Consider the following 26,789-nt stretch of genomic DNA (forward strand, 5'->3'; position numbering starts at 1 on the left):
TCTTCTAAGGTGAAAACAATGGGCAGTCTACCCAAACATTTATTTATATAGAAGCACAGGGTAAACAACCCCACAGGAACAAGTTGGATGTATACTTTTCCTGTATTATTGTTCAGGGATCATTGATGTAATAAATACATGTCTTTGCAGAAAATTAGGTTTTTGTGGCTTATCTGGAAAGATATTGGTATATGGGAGAAATATGAGAAGGGTAGAATTAACGTACCTGAAATGAATGCACTGTAAAAAAAATTAGAAGAGCACTCTCTCCAGGTTTTTGTGTTGTTGTTTGTTCTGTTTTTTACAAATACGTGTAAAGCTACTCAATAAGATTAACAACTTATTTAGAAATTTTATTTTGGCAGCATTAGCAAGGTTTATAATTTAATATGCATGGACAGTTGCTAATATTTCTAAGTCACCCAAACTTCATTAAATGTTTACTGATTTCTTTAAATAAATTTAAATCTTAATATCTTATTACTTCTTCATCTCTTTCAGAAAATTACATATAGCAAATATAGTAAAAATTCAGATATCACTTACTAGAGAGTTATATTGATAGAGTATTATCTTTTAAGTCACATGCATACATTTGAATATTCAGTCTGGACATACATTCTATAAAGTGGCAAAAACTAATAGTGTTACATCTAATTCAGAGAACAAAGAGTGTAAATTTTAACTTGCAGCACTATCCAGAAAATAGTGCCTTTAGACTAGTTGATAAAAGACATCTTGCCTGGGCCATAGTTATCCTGTGTCACCTTGGGCTAGTTATCTGATCACTCTATGCTTTGAATTTAGTTTGTTATTTGGCATCCATAATACTTGCTTTCATCAAGGATCTTCATTTTATCTCACATAAATAAGCATTTTGTACAAATAAACATGGACAATATTATTTTGCTGCTTATTAGCTTGTGGTTGTAGAATTCAGCATTGTGGCTTCAATTATAATGACGTATGAGAAACAAATAGAAGATTTTAAGCTTTATTTTAGAATTATTCCATTTCATCAAATGAATATATTTCAATATATATATCTTTAATAACTCCAAGGTAGTACCTTCTGCTAGGAATCTAAAAAATGTTTGCAGACATTACCTCTTAAATCCTGAAAATATCCCATTGAGGTAGGTGGGTGGTAAATATTATTGTCCCCATTTTACAGATGGAGAATTGAGGCACAGAGATATTATGTGACTCACCTAAGGTCACACTACAAGTCAGTGGTGGAGCCAGGAATAGAACCCAAGACTCCTGACTCCTAATCCACTCCCCTAGCCACTAGGCCCTGCTCCCTCCTCAAGGTTTCCTCTTGTGTGAAATTCTCCTTTGAAATGCAATTTCTTGTTTTTAATTCATGGGGAAAGAAGTACCTGCTGTAATACTTCTCTAGGTAAGGCCACCAGCATATTCTTCCAGTCATTTTAAGTTTTAATTTTTGAAATAAGGAGCTGTTTATATAATTTTATCAACATTAAATGTTATATTTAATTTTAATGTGAATATATCAAGAGAATTTTTGTTTTCTCTCTTCTTTAGGATTTGCCTTTATTCAACATCCAAGTCTAATGTTTGAGCAAGAGGTGAAAAATCTATACAATAATATTTTATCTGATAAAAACTCCTCAGTAAATTTAAAAATACAGGTGTTAAAAAACCTCCAGACCTACCTACAAGAAGAAGATACACGTATGCAGCAGGCAGATAGAGACTGTAAGTAAAAACATACTTTCAAAAATGCAGAGTGTAGCTGCAGTTAGCATACCCTATGACTCTTTTTTAATCCAGATATCTAATAGATAAGGAATTTTAGGTAAAGGAGTTCCATTAAAGAAGAATCCTTCATAAACTCCCTGAAGTAGTTTATAAAATTTAATATATGTGCAGACGAAAACATTTTGATGGAGGGAGAGAGATTATAGTTCTCATCAGGTTCTCAAAGAGTCTCTAACAGACCCTCCTCCCCCCCCAAAAAAAAAAAAATTGAGAACCATTGGGACAGCTATAACATTTTGTGCTTTTGGTTGTGGCCTAATTTAGAGTATTTAGTAAAGTTAATGTACATGTTCTTAGTATGTTTACTTCCTTTTGTAGGGAAGAAGGTTGCAAAACAGGAAGATTTAAAAGAAATGGGTGATGTTTCCTCAGGGATGAGTAGTTCCATCATGCAGCTTTACCTCAAACAGGTGCTCGAGGCGTTTTTTCACACCCAATCAAGTGTACGCCACTTTGCCCTAAATGTCATTGCATTGACTCTAAACCAAGGTCTTATTCATCCAGTTCAGGTAAGTATGTTTTATAGCAGCGGCACTTAGCAAAAGAGATTTGTTGCCATTTGAAGACTTGGTGATTAGAAAATAAGTAGTTCGTTATTCCTCTTAGTTGTTGATTTTTTTTTGTCCCAAACTCTTAAGAATCCAAGTTTTAGTCTATCTTTTAGGTTGTCTTTACTGCAAAATACCCATATATTCATAACATCTCTATTAAACAGACTTCCAATTTATATTTGTAGAATACGTACTCCGAATTATTTCTTCTGAAATGATAGATATGTTTTAATTGATATTGACTCTTATCTCTAAGAACCAACCGTATGTAATGTCAAATATGTAATGTAACTGGGGTTAAGAGTATAATCTGTCTTAAACGGTGGATTTTAGTCCACAGAAAAATAACCTATATAATCTGAACTCAGTTCCTTCATCTTTAATTGGAAGTAATATCAAGTACCCAACACCTCAAAACACCGATGTGTAGACTAGATGATGTACTCAAGACATGTTAGTACTACAAGGAATTGGCAGCTAATTCTGATGTTGTAGTATTCACCATCTGACATGTTCAGGAGAGTGCCATAGGGGCAGAAGTAAATTTGTTAGATAACCAAAGCCTGTACCCTCAAGATTTTTATTTTGGCTATGTTTTGTGGAACTTTTCTAAAATATGCTCTATGTTGTTATGCTGTGTTCTTCCCTGTGTCCTGAAACAAAACACAGTAATGCGTATTTAGCCTGTTCTTCATGATTCAGGGCAAGATTACTTAATTAAGTATACAGTACTATGTTGATACTTCTGAATTTTTTAGATACTTAGGGCTCTTTGCTGGTATTCTAAATGGTCTCAGGTGGTTGTGCTTTTATTATATCTTCTCTTTTTAAGCTTTTCTTTTAAATTTTACAATTATAAAAAAAATTGCAAGAGTGGTACAATAAACTTCTTTATACTCTTCACCTATATTTCACCATTTGTTAACATTTTGCCACATTTGCTTTCTCTCTCTCTCTTAATACGTACACTTTTTTCCAAATCATTTGATAGTAAGTTTCAGATATCATGATTCTTTACCTCCAAACACTTCAGCGTATATTTTTTTAAGAACAAGGACATTCTCTTACAAAATCATAATGCAGTCATCAAATTCAGGAAATTTAAGATTGATACAATATTATCTAATATATAGTTCATTTTCATATTTTGTAAGTTAAGCTAATAATATTCTTTGTGGACTTCTCCCCCCCACCCCACCCCAATTCAGGATTTAATTCATGAGGACCCATTTCAGTTAGTGCTGTGTCTACTTTTTTTAAGTTGTTTTTTGTTTGTTTGTTGTTGTTTTTCTCACCTCCTCACCTCTATCTAATTCAGATTCACTTAACATAGTAGTGGTGTTTCCTGACTTTTAGAAGTGTACAGTGAGTATGGCTGTTACCAAATTACTAGCTATCCAACTGTCTGACCATTGAAGCCATATTTAAAATCAACTTTGTGAGAAAAAATTTATATTTTTCTAGTTTTGAGTATGGAAGACAAATTACTTTTTCCCCTCTATTATTTTTACATAGAAAATTCAGTCAGGCTTGAAAAATTATTGAATTATACATTTGTAGTATATATCATAATCTTAAATGGATATTCTTAGTCTGGGAGCCCTTTAGTTTTAAAGAACCTTAAAATCACACTGAAATTGCTTAAATTTCACCACATTATTTTCTTGCTGATACTCCAGTGCTTTTTTGCTTTAAGGGAAAGATTTAAGGGAAGGTTAATAGTTTTTAAAAAAAAACACTAAACCATGGCATTTATAGGAAGGCCTATAAAGCTAAATTCATATGTCCTAGATATATAGCAAGTTTTAACATATATCAAGATACATATAGAGCTTTTACTATGGTGATGTCTTATGAATTCTTTATTTTTATTTCCAGTGTGTACCATATTTAATTGCTATGGGCACAGACCCAGAACCAGCTATGCGGAACAAGGCTGATCAGCAGCTTGTGGAAATAGACAAAAAATATGCTGGATTTATTCATGTATGTATTTTTAAATTGTGCAATCTAAATTTAAACATCGTTCTTTGGTAAACCATTTCTTTAGCAAATGTTGTGCTCAGATTCATATTAGAATAAAATATTTTGCTTAGTAGTTACTTCTAAACATGCAACTAAGTTTGTCCCCCAGGGTGTTTACTCTAGTTTAAAATTAACTCTTAAAATTGAGCTAGAGGTAACAGTACAGCACGCACACAGGATAAAAATCAGGATGCATGGGTTCTGGTCCCTACTTTGTATCTTGGCAGTGATGGCTCTTCTGAGTCTCCATTTGTTTCTTCTATAAAATGAGCAGATTGCAGTAGATGATCTGCAGTATTCCTTCCAGCACTTGCATTCTATGATTTTTATTATTTTAAAGAAAACCAAATAATGAAGTTTGCCTTGAACTATAATACTCAAAATTATATTTTTAATTTGACTCTTCTAATTTCTGTGACAAAAATAAGGCTTTTATTGATTTCAGATGAAAGCGGTGGCTGGTATGAAGATGTCTTACCAGGTACAACAGGCAATCAATACATGCCTAAAAGATCCTGTAAGAGGTTTCAGACAAGATGAGTCCTCTAGTGCTTTGTGTTCACACCTTTACTCCATGATCCGTGGAAACCGCCAACACAGACGAGCCTTTCTAATTTCTTTACTCAACCTGTTTGACGACACAGCAGTAAGTATTAAAAACTTATTATTCTAAGAAAATAAGTGTTCTATAAATTTTATGCCTAAAGTAGTCAACATTTTAAAAATATTACCATTTTAGTAAATAATAGAGGCTATCTTAAATGTGTTTATTTAGGTCTATGTTAATTGCAAGGTATACAGTCAAAATTGAAGGGGAAATTTTGCATGAGAATAAACACAATGAGGGATAAAGTATAATTGTGGGATAAAGTATAATTGTGTTTCCATACTGAGTGTCTTACAAACTTTGATAGCAGTTCCTTTAAGCATACCTTTAAATAAGCTACGTTACTAAACTGTCACTTCCAGGGATAGATTACATAGATAGATGGATAGATGAAGTGAAATTTCGCTTGTTTCTGTCAGACTTGAATGCTGTTAGAGTAACTATTCTAATACGGTTTTGGCTGCTGAGATCCCTGGTTGTTCAGCCTGACCTCCTTTAATGAAGAGCCCACTTTTGTGTAATTACAATTTTGACCCTTTAGGGGGCTATTGCACAAGTTGTATTGGCCACGACCATAAGGCAAGAAAATAAAACATCCTGTTCTTTAAGCTTATCTCAGTTTTTTCATTCATCTTATATCAATATTTATTCAGCATCTATTTGCGTTATGGTAGCATTGTGCTAGGAGATGAAGATAAAATAGTAAATGGGACAGATGTGGTATCTTTCCACGTAGAGCTTACCAATTAGTGTATTGTGTAAAGCTTTAAAAAGAGAAAAAATATTTTTTTCTTATTTTAATCACTTGATAGCTTAACTTTGTTGCTGTTCCAACACCAGATTTTTTCAATAAAGTAAAATTAAAATTACCAGAATGTAGATGTCTTATTAGACCTCTTCTTTTTAAGTAAAACATGAAATTTTTGGATATATTATCTAACAAATAAATATAACAAACTTCTATTTTAGAACTACTTGGACTACAATTTTAGTCATCATCAGGGCTGTCATCAGTATTAAGCTTTCATTGTGTGTAAGATATTTAGATAGGAGTACAAAATGCTATGATATAGTGCTCTTTTCCTCATTGGATCTTACCTCCAGTCGGAGAGATAGGACACTAAGTAAAGGAACTAACGGTTAAGATTAGCATAATCTGAGTCCCGGTGGTTTGTATCGATACTGCCCTAGTCTTTATCTCCTTTCTGAGCTTAATTCCTACGTGGTTTCATTGCCTGCTGTATATCATTAGCTGGATGCTCTGTCACCTCAGCATGTGAAATGCTAAACTGGAAATCCAGCTGTCATAATACAGTGGATGTCAGAGGAGGAACAAATCTCTGAAGGCCTAGGGGATAAGATGGATCTACTCTTAAGGCAGGGCAGGTGTAAAAACATGAATAAAGGTACAAAGATAAGAATGTGTGGGAGGGACTTCCCTGGTGGTCCAGTGGGTGGGACTCCATGCTCCCTATGCGGGGGGCCTGGGTTCAATCCCTGGTGGGGGAACTGGATCCTGCATGCATGCCACAACTAAGGATCCCACATGCTGCAACTAAGGATCCCTCATGCCGCAGCGAAGATCCCACATGCCACAACTAAGACTGGTGCAGCCAAAATAAATAAATAATAAATAAATAAATATTTTTTTAAAAATAAGAATGTGTGGGAAATAATGAATAGATGTTATTTAACTGGAGCAGCAAGATCATAATGAGGCATGGTTAATGGAGGATCTTGTGGACAGTGGAAAACTGTTGAAAGTGTTAAATTCAGTGATGAGGACAGGTGCCAGAGAGCATTTTAGGAACACAGATTTTTTAGCATTGTGTTCACATTGACGGTAATACGGGATTGACCTGTTACGATGAAAGCTGGAAAGAAAACAATGACAGTAGGAAAGAAAAGAAGAAACGTTGTGAGGAAGGAATAAATTAAATGAGAGTCTGTGAGAATAGTCAAAGGATAACTGAAATATTTTTGTCCTAAGCACCTAAAAGAACAGAATGTTGCTAAAAGCAGTTTGAAAAGGAGTTGGTTTGAGGAGATAGAAGAGGAATAGTCAAAGAGCTAGGAAGAGAAAACTAAGGAAGAAGGTTTCAGGAAGGAAAAGGCTTGTCTGTATTTTTCCAACTTTAACATGTAGGTATTGATACATGTTTAAAAATAAAAACGTGGGGCTTTCATGAGTACTAACAGCAAGTTCATTCCGTCTGTCCTATGGGATTTTTGTTATTACTACTGCTGATACTGTATTTTATGTTGTTTGGACAGCAGGGTAAGGGAGATGGTAGGAAGGAGTGTTTTTTAATTGCCTATTTTTTCTTTTTTTTTAAGCTATAAATGTTTTAAAGGAATTTAAATATTAACATGTCTTTCTGTTTATATTCTGTATCATCATGTAAATGCTGAAAATCTCAGTTTGTTACTTCTTTTTAAGCAAACAACTAGTAGTAACCATAATTTGCCAGCATTAGTTTTTTGGTGTGAAACTGGTAACACCGTCAGAATGACTCTGATATTCTAAATTATGTACACATAAGAAACTGACGATTGTTTTATGAGTACATGAACTTTGATTTTTTTTTTAACCCACATATTAGTACTATAATTACCACTTACTTTTGAAGGCAGAATAGTAACTGTGTGTAACTGATCTCCATATGGGAGAGGCACAATGACAAATAATTATGAATTCATATGTATACTTTCTGATGTGGTATGGATTTATCTTAAAGATTCTATATACTCTATAAGAAAACTTCAGGGACTCCCACTTGGGTGCACTAAAAAAGTTCACCCCTTCCCTTCTTAAGGTACCATGGTTTAAGTCATTATGCAATCTCTTAAAATGGGTTTAAGATTATTCTGTAAAATCCGTTTCTGTTCCACCTCCTCCCTTCTTCCTTCCTCTTCCGCTCCCCAACTCTCTCTCTCGTTCTGAAACATTAACTGAGGTGAAAGTGCCCTGTGATATTTTCTCTAAAAAGGCTTTTGTGATGGATTTCTAGATTATCCACTAAACATGTGTACCTTTTTTTCTAAAATTTACAGAAAACAGAAGTGAATATGCTCTTGTATATAGCAGACAATCTAGCCTGTTTTCCATACCAGACACAGGAAGAGCCGTTGTTTATAATGCATCATATAGACATAACACTCTCAGTTTCTGGTAGTAACCTACTGCAGTCGTTCAAGGAGGTAAGTTACACACATTACTATTCTTAATCTTTCAAAGTACAGGCATGCTATTTTCACTGTTTTGTTTCTCATTGTTCTTTTTATTCTTTTCATAGGTATATAAAATCTTTCTAAATAAACTTAACTGAAATCTGGGTAGTGCTTGAATTGGGGAGAGGAAGTGGGTTGCCATTTCATTTCCATTAAGAAAGATCTTAAAACCATTTCATTCCAGATCATTTAGGTGGAATTTATACACACATACGTGCACGTGTGCATGCGCGCACGCGTGCACGCGCACACACACACACACACACACGTGGATTGTTCTCTTGATAAGCTATCCCGCTTTATTTATCTCACTTCAAGCATTGACCTTAAGTGTTTGGTGTTCATTCATATATTTGTTTAAACCCCATTTTAAAACACTTTGCTATTTTATAAATCTGGTAATGCTGTAGATAATAGTAGTATACTTGAAGAAATACAGAATAAATATAAGTAGCTTACTTACAAGTAAACACAGAAAATTTATACTATTGATTTGCTTATTATCCCTGAACACCAGCATCATAATGGAGTTGGCATATTGTATGCCCAAAATCTTTACTAACTTTTTTGTTGTAAACTTTGTATCTTTTCTTTCATGGTTTTTAAGAAGGAAATATAATTGGTTTCATTGTAAAAGCACCTGGTATAGCCCTGGGTACATAGTAGGTGCACTCAGTAATTTCCATTCTTTGTAAATTAATTGGAGTATTTTCATGTACCTGACGATATAAGTATATATCTCATTTTACAATATCGTAGTGCTCAAAACTCAGCCTGGTCAAACTCGTAAATCAGGGAGATCCTTTTTTGGTTTTGGTTTTGGTTTTTTGTTCTTTTGGGGTTTTTTTGCTGTATGCGGGCCTCTCACTGTTATGACCTCTCCCATTGTGGAGCACAGGCTCCAGACGCGCAGGCTTAGCAGCCATGGCTCACGGGCCTAGCCGCTCCACGGCATGTGGGAATCTTCCCAGACCGGGGCACGAACCCGTGTCCCCTGCATCAGCAGGCAGACTCTCAACCACTGCGCCACCAGGGAAGCCCAGGGAGATCTTTTTAATACCTAAGGGTTGGAATTACAGAAGTATCTAAACCCTTGCTACTTGAAGTGCGGACCGAGACCAGTAGCACTGGCCTCACCTGAGAGCTTGTTAGACCTGCAGAACCTCAGGCTCCACCCTAGACCTGTTGAAACAGAGTTTGCATTTTTAACAAAATCTCTAGTTGTTTAACATGCACATTAAAGTTTGAGAGGTTAATAATTTCCCAGGAACTTGATCCATCATGTTATCTTATTTTACTTCACTTACTGTTGTACATATACTTGTATTCTCCTGTTTTATTTCTTAGCAGTTACATTTTGAATATTGCTTTGTAATCTGGTCTTTTCCACCTTGAAACCAGCTGACTTTGTTTCTTTTTAAAAGCTAACAGTTTCGTAAAGTACAAAAAACCAGAATTGAAGTATTTAAAGAAAGTTGTACATTATCTTGCTGAAAAGTTCTTAAAAGGGAGAGTTTGATAGAAGCTGGGGAAATCAAGCCTATTATATTTTCCCCAGTTAAATTATAATTACTGGCTTCCCTGGTGGCGCAGTGGCTGAGAAGTCCACCTGCCAATGCAGGGAACACGGGTTCGTGCCCCGGTCCGGGAAGATCCCACATGCCGCAGAGCGGCTCGGCCCGTGAGCCATGGCCGCTGAGCCTGCGTGTCCGGAGCCTCTGCTCCGCAACGGGAGAGGCCACAACAGTAAAAGGCCCGCGTACCACAAAAAAAAAAAAAAATTATAATTACTTCTTTTCCTCTATAATGGCTTACCTGTATATCAAATTGTTACTTCTATAACTAATTTATCTTTCATTACTATAAGAAAATTCTCTCCCTTTGAATGATATTTCAGAATGGTTTAGGGAGGGTGGAACAGTGGTTGAAGTAGTGGATTTTATTTAGTCTTGGAACATAATTTTTTCCCCCAAGGATTGCATCCCCAGTTGTTTATGGAAAATCAGAGGGTTTCAGTATATAAAATACTAATATAAGGATACTTCTGAAGCTGTTAAATGGAGCATATGTATAGTTGTAGTGGTATTTTTGTTTTATTATTTTTCAGACAGAATAATTTCCTCTTTTTTTTCAGTCTATGGTAAAAGACAAAAGGAAAGAGAGAAAATCATCTCCTGGTAAGGAAAATGAGTCAAGCGAGAGTGAAGAAGAAGTCTCCAGGCCTCGGAAGTCACGGAAACGTGTAGATTCAGATTCAGATTCAGATTCAGAAGATGATATAAATTCAGTGATGAAATGTTTGCCAGAAAATTCAGCTCCTTTAATTGAGTTTGCAAATGTCTCCCAGGGTATTTTATTGCTTCTGATGTTAAAACAACATTTGAAGAATCTCTGTGGATTTTCTGATAGGTAAGGTTGCATAAGCAGTGAGAGAAAAAACTTGCTGTGTTCAAATAATGAACAAATATGAAACCCAATTTTGATTGCATGCTGAATATTTAAAATGCTCTTTTTAAAAAAGGAATTTGTTCCTTTTAATTGGTGTATACTATTTTGTTGTATAATCTACCATAATTTGTCCATTCTGTTATTGAAGAGAGGAAAACTATTCCTCTAATTGGAGATAATGCATTATAAATTATAAATTAGAGGACTTAAATCCTTAATATCCTTAAAAAGATACTAGAGAATTAGACGAACCTTAAAAATAGATAACAAATTCAAGTTTTTAAAGAGCTGTGGGGACTTCCCTGGTGGTGCAGTGGTTAAGAGCCTGCCTGCCAATGCAGGGCATATGGGTTCGAGCCCTAGTCTAGGAAGATCCCACATGCCGCGTAGCAAGTAAGTCCGTGCAGTACAACTACTGAGCCTGCGCTCTAGAGCCCGCGAGCCACCACTGCTGAGCCCGCATGCCACAACTACTGAAGCCGGCGTGCCTGGAGCCTGTGCTCTGCAACAAAAGAAGCCACCACAATGATAAGCATGCGCACTGCAACGAAGAGTAGCCCCTGCTCACTCGCAGCTAGAGAAAGCCTGTGCGCAGCAGTGAATACCTAACACAGCCAAAAATAAATAAATTTTATTTAAAAAAGAAGAGCTATGAATGAAGAATAGATGCAGACCAACTAGGCTAAGTTCTAACAGTCTAGCAGCCTTTAATGTACACTATCAAGTAAGAGATAGAAAAATACTAATAACTTAGAGTGCCCTATAATTTTACCCATTGTCAATCACTATAGGTATCTCTTTTCTGCCTGTACCCGTGGAATTCTGGACATTTTTCACATTCATTGAAACCCTATGAAGTCACATGTTTGTAGGGACAGATAATGAAATGAGTAAAGTAGACCTGGTAGGTCAGTGGCAAAATGAAAAGAACATGTTTCTTCTAAAGGGTTTAGATATTACTCAGATGTTCATCAGCTTGTTGCCATGGAAGAGAGTGGGAACAATGTGGCCAGAGCTTCCATCTTTTCAAGAGAAGCTAGATAATCTAGATTTTAATGAGAACTATCTCGATGTTAAATATTGGCAGCCACAGGCATACCTTGTTTTATTGCACTTCGCAGATACTGCATTTTTTTCAAATTGAAGGTTTGTGGCAACCCTGCATCAAGCAAGTCTGTCGGCTCCATTTTTCCAACAGCATTTGTTCACTTTGTGTCTCTGTGTCACATTTTGGTAATTCTTACAGTATTTAAATTTTTTTATTATTATGTTTTGTAGTGACCTTTGATGTTGCTATTACAAAAAGATTACGATTCACTGAAGGCTCAGATGATAGTTAGCATTTTTTTAGCAATAAAATATTTTTAAATTAAGATATGTATGTTGTTTTTAGACATAATGCTGTCGCACACTTAATAGACTATAATATAGTGTAAACGTAACTTCTATACACATTGGGAAACAAAAAAATTCATGTGGTTTGCTTTATTGCAATATTTGCTTTATCACGATGGTCTGGAACCAAACCCGCAACGTCTCCAAGATACGCCTGTAATTCAGAATAATTTAAAACCTTGTAAAGTCTTGGGGCAGTGCTAAGGTGTTGGAAAAATTTTGAAACAGAGTTGTTAATAATGTGAAACAGGTTTGTAAGCAATAATTCTGGTCACTGTGTAGAGAATGAATAGTTGGGGCACAAAACAGTAGAAGGAGGTAAACCAGTTAGGTAGTATTGAGTAGTTACATTAAAACTGTCCTACAGTCACAATCATGGTGCTAAGAAATAGACATGAGAAACTACTTTCATTTAAATGATACCTCTATTCAAGACAAATACTGACAGAAACAAGAGAGTATTCTTTTTAATCTTTGATTTTGTGTCTTTACTTCCCTTTTTAAAATTATTTTGTATACAATTTCACTGGTTAAAATCTATATAACAAAAAGTTTAATTATAACTAAATAAAATTTAACTAGAATCAATTCAAATGTAAATGCCTAAAAAATTTGTTTTAAGTTAATGGTTTTGCTTTCCCAAAACAGTAAAATTCAGAAATACTCTCCATCTGAATCTGCAAAAGTGTATGATAAAGCGATAAACCGAAAAACAGGAGTTCATTTTCATCCCAAACAAACACTGGACTTCCTGCGGAGTGATATGGCTAATTCCAGAATCACTGAAGATGTGAAGAGGAGTATAGTAAAACAGTATCTAGATGTGAGTAGTGAAACCAAAATATATTTAATTTTGATAATGACTTTTTTAAAAAGTAAATTCTTTTGAGACAGATAGCTACCTCCTTTCATTGAAGGTATGCTTCGCGACCCATCACTCCTTATTTTTGTCTATGTAGTTTTAATGAGTTAGTTAAAGCTTGTCTTTCCCGCTTCACCCACTGCACTACAATTGTTTTTTCCTAGGAAATACCAGCTGACCACTAACTTTATTTTAGTGAAAAGCAAAGTTTTTAGGCAAGTTTTAGAGAAAAGCTGTGACTATATATGTATTTTTTTAATTCAGTGGATTACATGGTTTATATTTCATCAAAGGAAAAACCATGAAAAGTCATCCTCCTGCCCTCTTCAGCCATTCTATTCCTCTTCCTTCTGGCAACCAATATTACTACTTTTTCATGTATTCTTACAGAAGCAGTACAAGTGTGTGTGTGTGTGTGTGTGTGTGTGTGTGTGTGTATTTGTATATCTGTTACATATAGACCCACCTAAGAAGTATGTGAGTATGTGAGTGTATAAATTGTGCTTTTAAAGTGTCTTTAAGAATAGGCAAATTCAGGGAATTCCCTGGCAGTCCAGTGGTTAGGACTCCGTGCTTTCACTGCCGAGGGCCCAGGTTCAATCCCAGGTCAGGGAACTAAGATCCCTCAAGCTGCAGTGTAGCCCAAAAAAAGAAAAAGGCAAATTCAGAGAGTCAGAAAATAGAACAGAAGTTACGGGGTGGGGGGGCAGGAATGGGGAGTTGGGTGGGGTTTTTTTAGATTTTTTTTTAACTTTTTATTTTGTATTGGAGTATAGCCAATTAACAATGTTGTGATAGTTTCAGGTGCACAGCCAAGCAACTCAACCATACATATACATGTATCCATTCTCCCCCAGATTCCCCTCCCATCCAGGCTGCCACATAACATTGAGCAGAGTTCCCTGTGCTATACAGTAGGTCCTCGTTGGTTATCCTTTTTAAATATAGCAGTGTGTACATGTCAGTGCCAAACTCCCTAACTATCCATTCCCTCTACCCTTCCCCCGCAGTAGCCATAAGTTCATTCTCTAAGTCTGTGAGTCCATTTCTGTTTTGTAAATAAAGCTCATTTGTACCATTTTTTTTAGATTCCGCATAAAGCAACATCATATGATATTTCTCTTTCTCTGTCTGAATTCACTCAGTATGACAATCTCTAGGTCCATCCATGTTGCTGCAAATGGCATTATTTCATTCTTTCTTATGGCTGAGTAATATTCCAGTGTATATATGTACCACAGCTTGTTTATCCATTCCTCTGTTGATGGACATTTAGGTTGCTTCCATGTCTTGGCTATTGTAAACAGTGCTGCAGTGAACATTGGGGTGCATGTATCCTTTCGGACCATGTTTTTTTCTGGGTATATGCCCAGGAGTGGGATTGCAGGGTCACATGGTAGCTCTATTTTTAGTTTTTTAAGGAACCTCCATACTGTTCTACATAGTGGTTGTACCAATTTACATTCCCACCAACAGTGTAGGAGGGTTCCCTTCTCTCCACACCATCTCCAGCATTTATTGTTTGTAGATTTTTTGATGATAACCGTTTTGACTGGTGTGAGGTGATATCTCATTGTAGTTTTGATTTGCATTTCTCTAATCATTAGCAGTGTTGAACACCCTTTCATGTGCCTCTTGGCCATCCGTATGTCTTCCTTGGAAAAATGTCTAGGTCTTCTGCCCATTTTTTGATTGGGTTATTTGTTTTGATGATATTAAGCCACATGAGCTGTTTGTAAATTTTGGAGACTATCCCTTGTCAATCACATCATTTGCAAATATTTTCTCCCAATATGTGGGTTGTCTTTTCATTTTGTTTATGGTCTCCTTTGCTGTGCAAGAGCTTTTGAGTTTAATTAGGTCCCATTTGTTTATTTTTGGGTTTTTTTCCATTACTCTGGGAGATGGATCAGAAAAGATATTGTTGCGATTTATGTCAGAGAGTGTTCTGCCTGTGTTTTCCTCTAGGAGGATTTATAATGTCCAGTCTCACATGTAGATCTTTAATCCATTTTGAGCGTATTTTTATGTATGGTGTTAAAGAATGATGTAATTTCATTTTTTTACATGTAGCTGTCCAGTTTTCCCAGCACCATTTGTTGAAGAGACTGTCTTTCCACCATTGTATAATCTTACCTTCTTTGTCATAGATTAATAGACCATAGGTGGGTAGGTTTATTTCTGGGCTTTCTGTCCTGTTCCATCGATCTGTAGTTCTGTTTTTGTGCCAGTACCATACTGTTTTGATGACTAAAGCTTTGTAGTATAGCCTGAAGTCAGGGACCCTGATTCCTCCAGCTCCATTTTTCTTTCTCAAGATTACTTTGGCTATTTGGGGGTCTTTTGTGTCTCCATACAAAGTTTAAGATATTTTGTTCTAGTTGTATGAAAAATGCCATTGGTAATTTGATAGGGATTGCATTGAATCTGTAGATTGCCTTGGGTAGTATAGTCATTTTGACAATATTTATTCTTTCAATCAAAGAACATGATATATCTTTCCATCTGTGTCTTCTTTGGTTTCTTTCATCAGCATGTTATAGTTTTCGGAGTACAGGTCTTTTGCCTCCTTAGGTAGGTTTTTTCCTAGGTATTTTATTCTCTTTCATGCAGTGGTAAATGGGATTGTTTCTTGAATTTCTCTTTCTGATCTTTCATTGTTAGTGTGTAGAAATGCAACACATTTCTGTGTATTAATTTTGTATCCTGCAACTTTACCAAATTCATTGATGAGCTCTAGTAATTTTCTGATAGCATCTTTAGGATTTTATATGTATAGTATCATGTCATCTGCAAACAGTGACAGTTTAACGTCTTCTTTTCCAATTTGGATTCCTTTTATTTCTTTTTCTTCTCTGATTTCCGTAGCTAGGATTTCCAAAACTATGTTGAATAAAAGTGGTGAGAGTGGGCATCCTTGTCTTGTTCCTGATCTTAGAGAAAATGCTTTCAGCTTTTCACCATTGAGTATGATGCTAGCTGTAGGTTTGTCTTATATGGCCTTTATTATGTTGAGATAGGTTCCCTCTGTGCCCACTTCCTGGAGAGTTTTATCATAAATAGGTGTTGAATTTTGTCAAAAGCTTTTTCTGCATCTACTGAGATGATCATTTGGGGGTTTCTTAATATATAGATTTATTTATTTTTGGCTGCATTGGGTCTTTGTTGCTGAGTGTGGGCTTTCTCTAGTTGCAGCAAGCAGGAGCTGCTCTTCATTGCAGTGCACAGGCTTCTCATTGCTGTGGCTTCTCTTATGGCGAAGCATGGGTTCTAGGCGCAGGGGCTCCAGTAGTTGTGGCACGTGGGCTTAGTTGCTCCATGGCATGTGGGATCTTCCCAGACCAGGGCTCAAACCTGTGTCCCCTGCATTGGCAGGCAGATTTTTAACCACTGCGCCACCAGGGAAGTCCTGATCATATGGTTTTTGTCAGTTTGTTGATGTGGTGTATCACACTGATTGATATGTGGATATTGAAAACTCCTTGCATCCCTAGGATAAATCCCACTTGATCATGATGTATGATCCTTTTAATGTATTGTTGAATTCAAATTGCTAGTATTTTGTTGAGGATTTTTGCATGTACGTTCATCAGTGATAGTGGCCTGTAATTTTCTTTTTTAGTGGTATCTTTGTCTGGTTTTGGTATCAGGGTAATGGTGACCTCACAGAATGAGTTTGGGAGTTTTCCTTCCTCTGCACTTTTTGGGAACAGTTTCAGAAGGATAGGTGTTAGCTCTTCTCTAAATGTTTGATAGAATTTGCCTGTGAAGCCATCAGGGCCGGAACTTCCGTTTTTGGGGAGGTTTTTTTTGTTTGTTTTTTGGCTGCGTTGGATCTTTGTTGCTGCACGCGGGCTTTTTCCAGTAGCAAGGGGGGCTACTCTTCGCTGCAGTGCACAGGCCTCTCACTGCAGTGGCCTCTCTTGTTGCAGAGCACGGACGGGCTCTAGGCATGCGGGCTTCAGTAGTTGTGGCACGTGGGCTCAGTAGTTGTAGCTCGCAGGCTCTAGAGTGCAGGCTCAGCAGTTGTGGCTCACGGGCCCAGCCACTCCATGGCATGTGGGATCTTCCCAGACCAGGGCTGGAACCCATGTCACCTGCATTGGCAGGCGGATTCTCAACCACTGAGCCACCAGGGAAGCCCGGGAGTTTTTAAATTACAGTTTCAATTTCAGTGCTTGTAATTGGTTCATATTTTCTAATTATTCCTGGTTCAGTCTGGGGAGACTGTACCTTTGTAAGAATTTGTCCATTTCTTCCAGGTTGTCTATTTTATTGGCATACAGTTGCATATAGTAGTCTCTTATGATCCTTTGTATTTCTGTGGTGTCAGCTGTAACTTCTCCTTTTTCATTTTATTGATTTGAGTCCTCTCCCTTTTTTTCTTGATGAGTCTGGCTAAAGGTTTATCAGTTTTGTTTATCTTTTCAAAGAACCAGCTTTTAGTTTCATTGATCTTTGCTCTTGTCTTCTTTGTCTCTATTTCATTTGTCTCTGCTCTGATCTTTATGATTTCTTTCCTTCTACTAACTTTCAGTTTTGTGTGTTCTTCTTTCTCTAGTTGCTTTATGTGTATGGTTAGGTTGTTTATTTGAGATTTTTCTTGTTTCCCAAAAGTAAGGTTGTATTGCTATAAACTGTCCTCTTTGAACTGCTTTTACTGTATCCCATAGGTTTTGGATCGTTATGCTCTCATTTTCATTTGTCTCTAGATATTTTTTTTATTTCCTCTTTGATTTCTTCAGTGATCCATTGGTTGTTTAGTAGCATATTGTTTAGCCTCCACGTATTTGTGTTTTTATAGTCTTTTTATTGGAGTTTATTTTTAATCTCACAGTGTTGTGGTCAGAAAAGATGCTTGATATGATTTCAGTTTTCTTAAATTTACCAAGGCTCACTTTATGGCCCAGGATGTGGTCAGTCCTGGAGAATATTCCATGTGCACTTCAGAAAAATGTGTATTCTTCTGCTTTTGGATGGAGTGCTCTATAAATATCAGTTAAGTCCATCTGATCTAATGTGTCTTTTAAGGACTGTGTTTCCTTACTGATTTTATGTCTGGCTGATCTGTCCATTGATGAAAGTGGAGTGTTAAAAGTCCCCCACTATTATTGTGTTACTGTAAATTTCTCCCTTTATGGCTGTTAGTATTTGCCTTATATATTGTGGTGCTCCTAAGTTGGGTGCATATATGTTTACAGTTGTTATACCTTCTTCTTGGATTGATTCCTTGATTGTTATGTAGTGTCCTTCTTTGTCTCTTGTAACAGTCCTTATTTTAAAGTCTATTTTGTCCTATATGAGTATTGCTACTGCAGCTTTCTTTTGATTTCCATTTGCATGGAATACCTTCTTCCATCCCCTCACTTTCAATCTGTATGTGTCCCTAGGTCTGAAGTGGGTCTCTTGTAGACAGCATATATATGGGTCTTGTTTTTGTATCCATTCAGTGAGCCTGTGTCTTTTGGTTGGCACATTTAATCCATTTACATTTAAAGTAATTATCGGTATGTGTGTTCCTTTTGCCATTTTCTTAATTGTTTTCGGTTTGTTTCTGTAGGTCTTCTTTCTTTCCTCTTTTGTTCTCTTCTCTTGTGGTTTGATGACCATCTTTAGTGTTATGTTTGGGTTGCTTTTTCTTTTTTCTGTATCTATGGTAGCTTTGGGGTTTGCTGTTCCCATGAGGTTTTGATATAGCAGTCTGTATATGTACAAGATTGTTTTAAGCTGCTAGTTTCTTTCCTACCTAGAGGAGTTCCTTTAGCATTTGTTGCAAAGCTGGTCTGGTGTTGCTGAATTCTCTTAGCTTTTGCTTGTCTGTAAAGCTTTTGATTTCTCTGTGGAATCTGAATGAGAGCTTTGCTGGGTAGAGTATTCTTGGTTGTAGGTTCTTCCCTTTCATCACTTTAAATATATCGTGCCACTCCCTTCTGGCTTGCAGCGTTTCTGCTGAGAAATCAGCTGTTAACCTTATGGGAGTTCCCTTGTATGTTATTTGTCATTCTTCCCTTGTTGCTTTTAATAATTTTTCTTTGTCTTTAATTTTTGTAAATTTGATTACTGTGTATCTTGGAATATTTGTCCTTGGGTTTATCCTGCCTGCGACTCTGCACTTCCTGGACTTGGGTGGCTATTTCCTTTGCCATGTTAGGGAAGTTTTCAACTATAATCTCTTCAAATATTTTCTCTGGTCCTTTCTCTGTCTCTTCTCCTTTTGGCACCCCTATAATGCAAATGTTGGTGCATTTAATGTTGTCCCATAGATCTCTTAGGCTGTCTTCATTTCTTTACATTGTTTTTTCTTTATTCTGTTCCGTGGCAGTGATTTCCACCATTCTGTCTTCCAGGTCACTTATCCGTTCTTCTGCTTCTTATTCAGCTATTGATTACGTCTAGCATATTTTTCATTTCAGTTATTGTATTCATCTCAATTTGTTCATTAATTCTTCTAGGTCTTTGTTAAACATTGCTTTCATCTTCTCAATCCTTGCCTCCATTCTTTTTCCAAGGTCCTGGATCATCTTCACTGTCATTATTCTGAATTCTTTTTCTGGAAGGTTGCCTATCTCTACTTTATTTAGTTGTTTTTCTCGGTTTTATCTCGTTCCTTCATCTGGGACATAATTCTCTGCCTTTTCATTTTGTCTCTCTGTGGTTGTGGTTTTCATTTCACAGGCTGCAGGATTGTAGTTCTTCTTACATCCACTGTCTCAGGAATGGGGGGGAGTATTGAATGGGTACAGATTGAGTTTCTTTGGGGGATGATGAAAAAGTTTTTGAAGTGACTGTGGTGATGATTGTACAACAGTGTGAATATACTTACTGTCAATGAATTAAACACTTTTAAATGGTAAATTTTATGTTATGTATATTTTACCAGAATAAAAGTTTTTTAATGTTTTCAAAAAATTTTCGAGATTGTCCTAAAAAGTAAAAATAAAGTCTTTAATTTTAATCTACTTAAAGCTGGTAGTTGAACACAACTAATAATGACTTTTTTTTACCAAGAATATAATGTACACAATGGTTTTCATATTATTCATAGACTGCAAACCTTGTAGTCTAAATTTGACATTTATTTTAGTTCTTTAAAATTCTTCAACATTTTTTGTTTCCTGTTGTACACTCTTATCTTGGTGGAGAGCAGAAAATGGGGGCAGAAATGTTTTAAAGTCTGTCAATAATTAGTAATCACTTGGCTGCTTGATAACTTGGATCAGGGTCCACAACATCTGGCTTATGGGCCAAATCTGGCCAACTGCCTGTTTGTGTAAAATAAAGTTTTATTGAAACAGCCATGCCCATTCATTTTTGTATTGCATTTTGGCCTGCAAAGCCAAAAATACTTACTATCTGGCTCTTTACAGAAAATGTTTGCCAGCCCCCAACTTGGACAATAGCTAAAGTCTGTTTCACCCACACCAAACCACTACCATGGAAAACATTTAGGAAAAAAATTTTAAATAAAGGAAAACATTTAGGAATTTGGCAGTCTTGTTTGAAAAAAGTTACTTAAAATTCTAAATTAATATCTAATTTTTGTAGTTCAAACTTCTCATGGAACATCTGGACCCTGATGAAGAGGAAGAAGAAGGGGAGGTGTCAGCTAGCACAAATGCTCGGAACAAAGCAATTACCTCGCTGCTTGGAGGAGGCAGCCCTAAAAATAATGCAGCAGCAGAGACAGAAGATGATGAAAGTGATGGGGAGGATAGAGGAGGAGGCACTTCAGGGGTGAGGCGGAGGAGGAGTCAACGTATTTCGCAGCGTATTACGTAAAATGATTTTTATGTGCTTATATATGTCAGTCTATTAAATGTACACCAAGTAATGTAATACTTATGAGAGAAAACATTTTGTAGATAGAAATTCTCTACTTATCCATTTATACATCCTTTTGTAGAAAGTTTAACATAAAAGACAATAAAAAAGAAAAAAACAGAAATGAGATTTATCCAGCATAAAGGGTTATTAATTTTTCTTTGGATTGTATTAATGTGTGTTATCCTTTTTTATTGTTGATAAGTTTTATGTAGCTTTATGGTTCATATGTATATATAATTTTATATATCAATAAGAGTAAAGACACGGGTACAAATTAAGAGTTACATGGTTTTACAAGTATATGTTAACCCCTTGGCGCTGGCGGTCACGGTGCGTCTCATTGCCGGCAATGGAAGTGTGCTGGGAAATCCCAACTCCCGGCGTCAAGGGATTAAAAGCAATAAAAACAATAATTTCACTAAAATTATTTTGTGTAACACTTGGTCTTTTTTCCCCCCTCCCAATGTTTTAGTCATTGAGAAGGTCAAAACGAAATTCAGACTCTACGGAGTTGGCAGCACAGATGAATGAAAGTGTTGACGTCATGGATGTCATCGCTATTTGCTGTCCAAAGTACAAAGATCGACCACAAATTGCAAGAGTAGTACAGAAAACCAGCAATGGCTTCAGTGTTCAGTGGATGGCAGGCTCCTACAGTGGCTCCTGGACTGAGGCTAAGCGCCGTGATGGCCGCAAACTGGTGCCTTGGGTAGACACTATTAAAGAGTCAGACATTATTTACAAAAAAATTGCTCTAACGAGTGCTAATAAGCTGACTAATAAAGTTGTTCAGACTTTACGATCCCTGTATGCCGCCAAGGACGGGACTTCCAGCTAATGAATTTGTACATGCAGCCAAATTTACAGGAGTTTTTTTTTAAAGGCAGAAAAACTTGAAATATCAACATTCTGGCAAAAAAAAAAATCAGTTTTATGAAGAGTAAGAATGGAACCTGGGATGCAGGAACAAAAGAAGGAAATGTTGGGCAAAACATTTTTGTGGGAGCTCCCTTCGCTGTTGTGCAGCAGAAACAGATTCTCAGTTCATTTTTACTCCCACTGTATTATAGTTTAACAAAAATTGTTTATATCTTGGAAAAAAAACTTTCTGTTTAAAAAATAAACAAGTGAATGTTGGAAATTAGTCTGTTAATGTTCTTAATAAAGTGTTCTTGGAGTTTAACCTAGCAGCGGATGGCTTTCTTTAGCTTAGCCCAGTTTCCAGGGAAGCATTGTTTTTTCCAGGCTGTAAAATGGCAGAATCTCCTGGATATATAATTTATTCTGTTGGAAAAAAAAAAAAAAAAGCATGCAGTATCTATGACCTATCTGCAGAAGGAGTTTTTGTAAATGTAGATTTTGATGTATTAGGTCACCCTGAAAACAATACAAGAAAAGGGATCCCCAGGCAATCTGGTGGAGCGAATACTGCAATAAATTTTTTTACTTCTCTTTGTTACTTGTCTGTTTCCATTTGAATTTCTTATTGTAAAGATCTGTTTAAATCCATTTATATTATTTTTCAGTCTTTTATGTAAAATTTATTATATCACTGGTTTTCAAAACAAAACATGAAATATTGTTTATACAGTTTGTATAGGCTGACTTCTGAATAATTGGTATCTATTATTTTCATTCCCATAAGAGGGTGTAAACAATTAATTCCAGGGTTTTATTGTATCCTGCAATATTTAGTATTAACTATATATGATTTAGCACTGTGCCAAACACATTTTCAAGAGTACATTTTGATATAAAAAGAAACTATAGTTTATTCCTTGTATGCTTCAATTTCTTTCTAGTAATGTCATGATGGTAATATTTATTTTTTAAACCTTGGGAAAAGATAACAGTCTTGGGGAAAGGTAACAGTCATGCTATTTTGGAAAACTAGCATTTCTCTTAGTTAAAATTATGCCATGTGTTATTTTCAAAATAGAATTGAGATGACTATGACACTTCATAATAACATTACATTTTTCACAAGTTATTTTTTAATGCTGAAAAAGGAATAATTTTACTAGTTGAGATGTTTACTCATTTTCTATTCTAAATGTTTTATACATCTTTTGGGAGCAGTTGTCATTTATCTGTTACTACAGATGGGGAGGTGGGTATTTAATTAGTTGATTTGCATAGTTGATGCTCAGAAATAGTAATGCCTAAAATTTACAGGGGATGAGGTCTGTTTCAAAGTTAAGTCTTTTTAAAAATATGTACTATTTTTAAGTCAGCTTTTTAAATCTGACCTCTAGAATGTTAAGTTTTATGAAATTGGCCAATAAATGAAGATACTCAATTTGTGAGGAAGAGTGACATTGCCATAAAATACCTTTTTGTGAACACCTATTAAACCACTATGAAAATACCTTTACAGGATCCATTTCCTATGTGGAATTATTTCAGAACATTTTCTTGAAGGAAATGTTTTCTCATTCTTCTTTTTCTTCCACTTAATTGCATGTTTCCTCTTCCTTTTTACCATGAACTACGTGGGACAAAACTATTATAGATTGGGTTTTTTCGCCTCTGGAGTTTTATCAGCAAAAGATTTGAGATGGCTTTTGAAAACAATAATGATATATCAATAAGAGTAAAATACCAGTTAGGAAAAGTAGAATGTAAAACCCAGCCTCTAGAATTTTAAAGAATAGAGATGTGGGTGAAAAAAAAAAAGCCAGTTTTGAATGCTGACATTCAGTGATGCATGGTGTTTGTTTTTTTTTAAAGGAACATTTATTTATTTGTTTTTGGCTGCGTTGGGTCTTCGTTGCTGCATGCGGGCTTTCTCTAGTTGCGGCGAGTGGGGGCTACTCTGCAGTGCGTGGACTTCTCATCGAGGTGGCTTCTCGTTGCGGAGCATGGGCTCTAGGCACGTGCGCTTCAGTTGTGGCACGCGGGGTCTAGAAACAGAGGCTCAGTAGTTGTGGCACACGGGCTTAGTTGCTCCGCGGCATGTGGGATCTTCCTGGACCAGGACTCGAACCTGTGTCTCCTGCATTGGCAGGTGGATTCTTAACCACTTCACCACCGGGCAAGTCCCCATGGTGTCTTTTAATTTTTACAAAAACTCTGCTAGTTAAATCTTTTTTCCCCATTTTGTAGATAAGGAAAACTGAGGCTCAGCAGGATTTAGTAATCTGCTTTTAAATGTTATAATAGGGATTTAAATTTGGAGTTGGAGTAATTGCATCTCACTACTCTAAGTTAATTGAACATCAAGCATTAAAGGAGAGGATCCCTCTTGAAAGTAAACAGTTCTTAAAGGATCCTTGGAGTATATATACTTGGGGATCCTATTTAGAGTAATGCTTCTGTTAGCTTGGTTGGTCATAGATGAATTGCTGTCTTCAGGAATTTTCCATCTATTCTAAGCTCCAATATTTTAGCTGTTAATATATTAATATTGATATAATTGATGAAACCCTTAAATATACAAACCAAGGTTTTCAAAAAGTAGATTTCTCAAATGTGATTTTAGGTCTTAACACTAAAATAAGTTAAGCCCTTGGCAGTCAATTGTACAAAATCAAAATTTTGAAGTGTATTGGGAATATACAAATTTCAATCTATAGTTTGTTGATAAGTAGTAAGCTGTACCATGTTTTATTGATTTGTATTGAAAAGAGGTTATATTTGAAATGAACATTTCTAAGTATGCCTTCACTTTATATTAATATGAAATTTAATATTTTCTTATTTAAATTATTTGTTGTTTTGACGAATGGGTCATTTTTTTTAAAATCCGTACCAAGATACAAATTCAGGAAATAGAATTTAGTAATCTCTAGGAGAAGAAATTCTGAACTTTTAGGGGAAAGTAGTATATGGCTTATTCTGTTAATATGTTGAGTATTTGAATTGTTAGCAGGTAAACTGAAGGACACGGCAATTTGTAACAACTGTAGTCTGTTTCATGAAGACAGGTAAGTCTTTTTGGCCAACCCAATAGATTTCATGACCAGCAAGCAAATTTATCATACCTTCATTTAGAAAGTGAATTTAACCAAGAAGGTGTATGGTTCTCCCTCTCCCACACACCATTTTTAGTTGCATAAAGCACTCATCCTGGTCCCTATCTTAATGTCCAGGTAGTCTGCATCTTTAGAAATATTGATATCAACTGGAATAAGATTACTTTTGCAAATATAAAATGCATCAGATTACCCATTAAAAATAATAATTTGAAACATTCGATAGTAATGTTTGCTCTACAAAAGTTCTGCTTATGTGAACCTTTTGCCTTGCTCATTTTAAAACTATTTATGAAGTTTAACCCTTCGCTAATTTTTGTCATAGGAGATGCTTATTACACAAATTGATTTTATTTTTATTTATGTGAAGGTTTTTTTAATTCACTTGTCCTATTGGTCCCATCTGAGAAACATTTGTGTGTAAATTTGGTATGATAGAAAGGTCACTGACCAAATTCCAGTTTGTATAGTATATTGACCAAGTGGTCATAAAATCCTCGTACGTTTTGCATGACAACCAAGAGAAAACCACCAACTCACCCTTCCTTTTTAAGACTCCCGTTGTGTATGGCTTCGTTGCTCATAGTGATGCCATATGCACACAATTTTTTTTTCTCATCAGAATTTAACTTTTAACTTTTTGTTATGGAACCACCATGTAGTTACCACTCAGTTTCAATCAATTCTGAATTTCTGATCAAGCTTGTTTGCATTATACCCTATACACTCCTCTCCCTCATTTTTCTGAAACAAATCCGAGGCATCATATTATTTCATCTATAAAAATATCTTTAAATGTTAAATACTCCTTGACCTCAAGTATCCAGTAAGTGTTCATATTTTCACTTTCCTCAAAAATGTCCTTTTTTAGTTTTTATATGTATCTTCATCTGCCTTTTATTTGCAAATTTTTCATGAATAAAGTCTTTGGATTCTTAAGAAAATAGTTAATTCTAAATAGAGGGATAACAGTTATTTTCTGGTTTGTAATCATTTTTCTTACCTGAATTTATTGTACATTTAAGAGTCGTTGTCTCTCATCCAAACTCATGTATTTATTCTTGAGCGTGGATAATTAGAACAGAGGTACCATTACAGAGATAATGAAGTAAGGAGATAGGTCTAGTTTTCAGACAGATGGTGATAAACATCCTTTGAATTCTACTTGGCAAATGCCAAGCAAGCAATTGGAGATAAAGAACTGAAGTAAGGAAACAGAGGTTTAAATAGATAACAGAGGATACCCTAGGATTATAGTCCCTCTGTTAGAAACTTTTGTGTTAATTATTGTTTCAAATAAGTGGACTACAAACTGATTATTTTTTACTCTATAGTTCATAGGCATTACAGTTTTTGCTGAATGGAATTTTGCCTCTGTGTTTGTATTTGTTATTTTTTTCAGTCATTGTTTAATCTCAGTCACTTAGACACTTAGAAATGAAAAGTTATTTTGTGTTACTTTGTCAAGTAGTTTTAGGGTCTTCACCTTTGACATTAGCCTTTCTTCTGCTAAGACATGCCTGTAAGTTTGGCTTGATCATAACTTGCCTAGAATTATAATTTAGGCTTACCCTTATTAGATTTAGATTCTGAAATGAAAGGGAAAAGTAATTATAATCTAGGTTTGTCATAAAAGCTAAACCAACAGTGGATCTGCACATTCCGTAGTTTTAAAAATACAGAATTACACAATATGAGGAATCTGAGAAATCCTTTAATCCAGATGTTCTTAACCACTTTGTAATTCATGAACTTCTTTGAGAACCTAATGAAAACCATGAACTCTCTCTCCTTAGAAAACTGAACAAATTTATATCCAGAATTGTGCATACAATTTCAAGGGATTTATGGTTACCCCACCCAGGTCTGTGTATGAATGACCTGACTTGAAAATCTATGGATTACAAGTTAAGAGATCCTTTCTAATCCAAACCCTTCTTTTTAAGGTGAAGTTGAAGCTCAAAGAGGTGACTTGTTACCTGTAAGCTACATACTTACTTAGAGCCAAGAGTGAGCCAAGAGCAACCCTCCAGATGTGCTTAATAAGGAAGATTTCCTCAGGTCATTCTTCAGGCACACGTTGAGAT

The 26,789-nt window shown here is 35.7% G+C and overlaps 1 protein-coding gene across 1 annotated transcript in view; it reads left to right on the forward strand.

Moving 5' to 3' along the window:
• NIPBL (NIPBL cohesin loading factor) overlaps nucleotides 1-22,183 on the forward strand; it is a 192,209-nt gene extending 170,026 nt beyond the window's left edge. Inside the window, exons 39-47 of the mRNA XM_060146966.1 lie at nucleotides 1,549-1,722; nucleotides 2,104-2,294; nucleotides 4,215-4,322; nucleotides 4,807-5,007; nucleotides 8,023-8,169; nucleotides 10,334-10,608; nucleotides 12,691-12,865; nucleotides 20,450-20,638; nucleotides 21,201-22,183. Coding sequence (XP_060002949.1) covers nucleotides 1,549-1,722; nucleotides 2,104-2,294; nucleotides 4,215-4,322; nucleotides 4,807-5,007; nucleotides 8,023-8,169; nucleotides 10,334-10,608; nucleotides 12,691-12,865; nucleotides 20,450-20,638; nucleotides 21,201-21,566 — 1,826 coding nt within the window. The 3' untranslated portion in view covers nucleotides 21,567-22,183. The remainder of the gene's footprint in view (nucleotides 1-1,548; nucleotides 1,723-2,103; nucleotides 2,295-4,214; nucleotides 4,323-4,806; nucleotides 5,008-8,022; nucleotides 8,170-10,333; nucleotides 10,609-12,690; nucleotides 12,866-20,449; nucleotides 20,639-21,200) is intronic.
• Nucleotides 22,184-26,789: the final 4,606 nt, after the last annotated feature.

The sequence above is a fragment of the Lagenorhynchus albirostris genome, chromosome 3 (assembly GCF_949774975.1).
Source record: "Lagenorhynchus albirostris chromosome 3, mLagAlb1.1, whole genome shotgun sequence".
NCBI lineage: Eukaryota > Metazoa > Chordata > Mammalia > Artiodactyla > Delphinidae > Lagenorhynchus > Lagenorhynchus albirostris.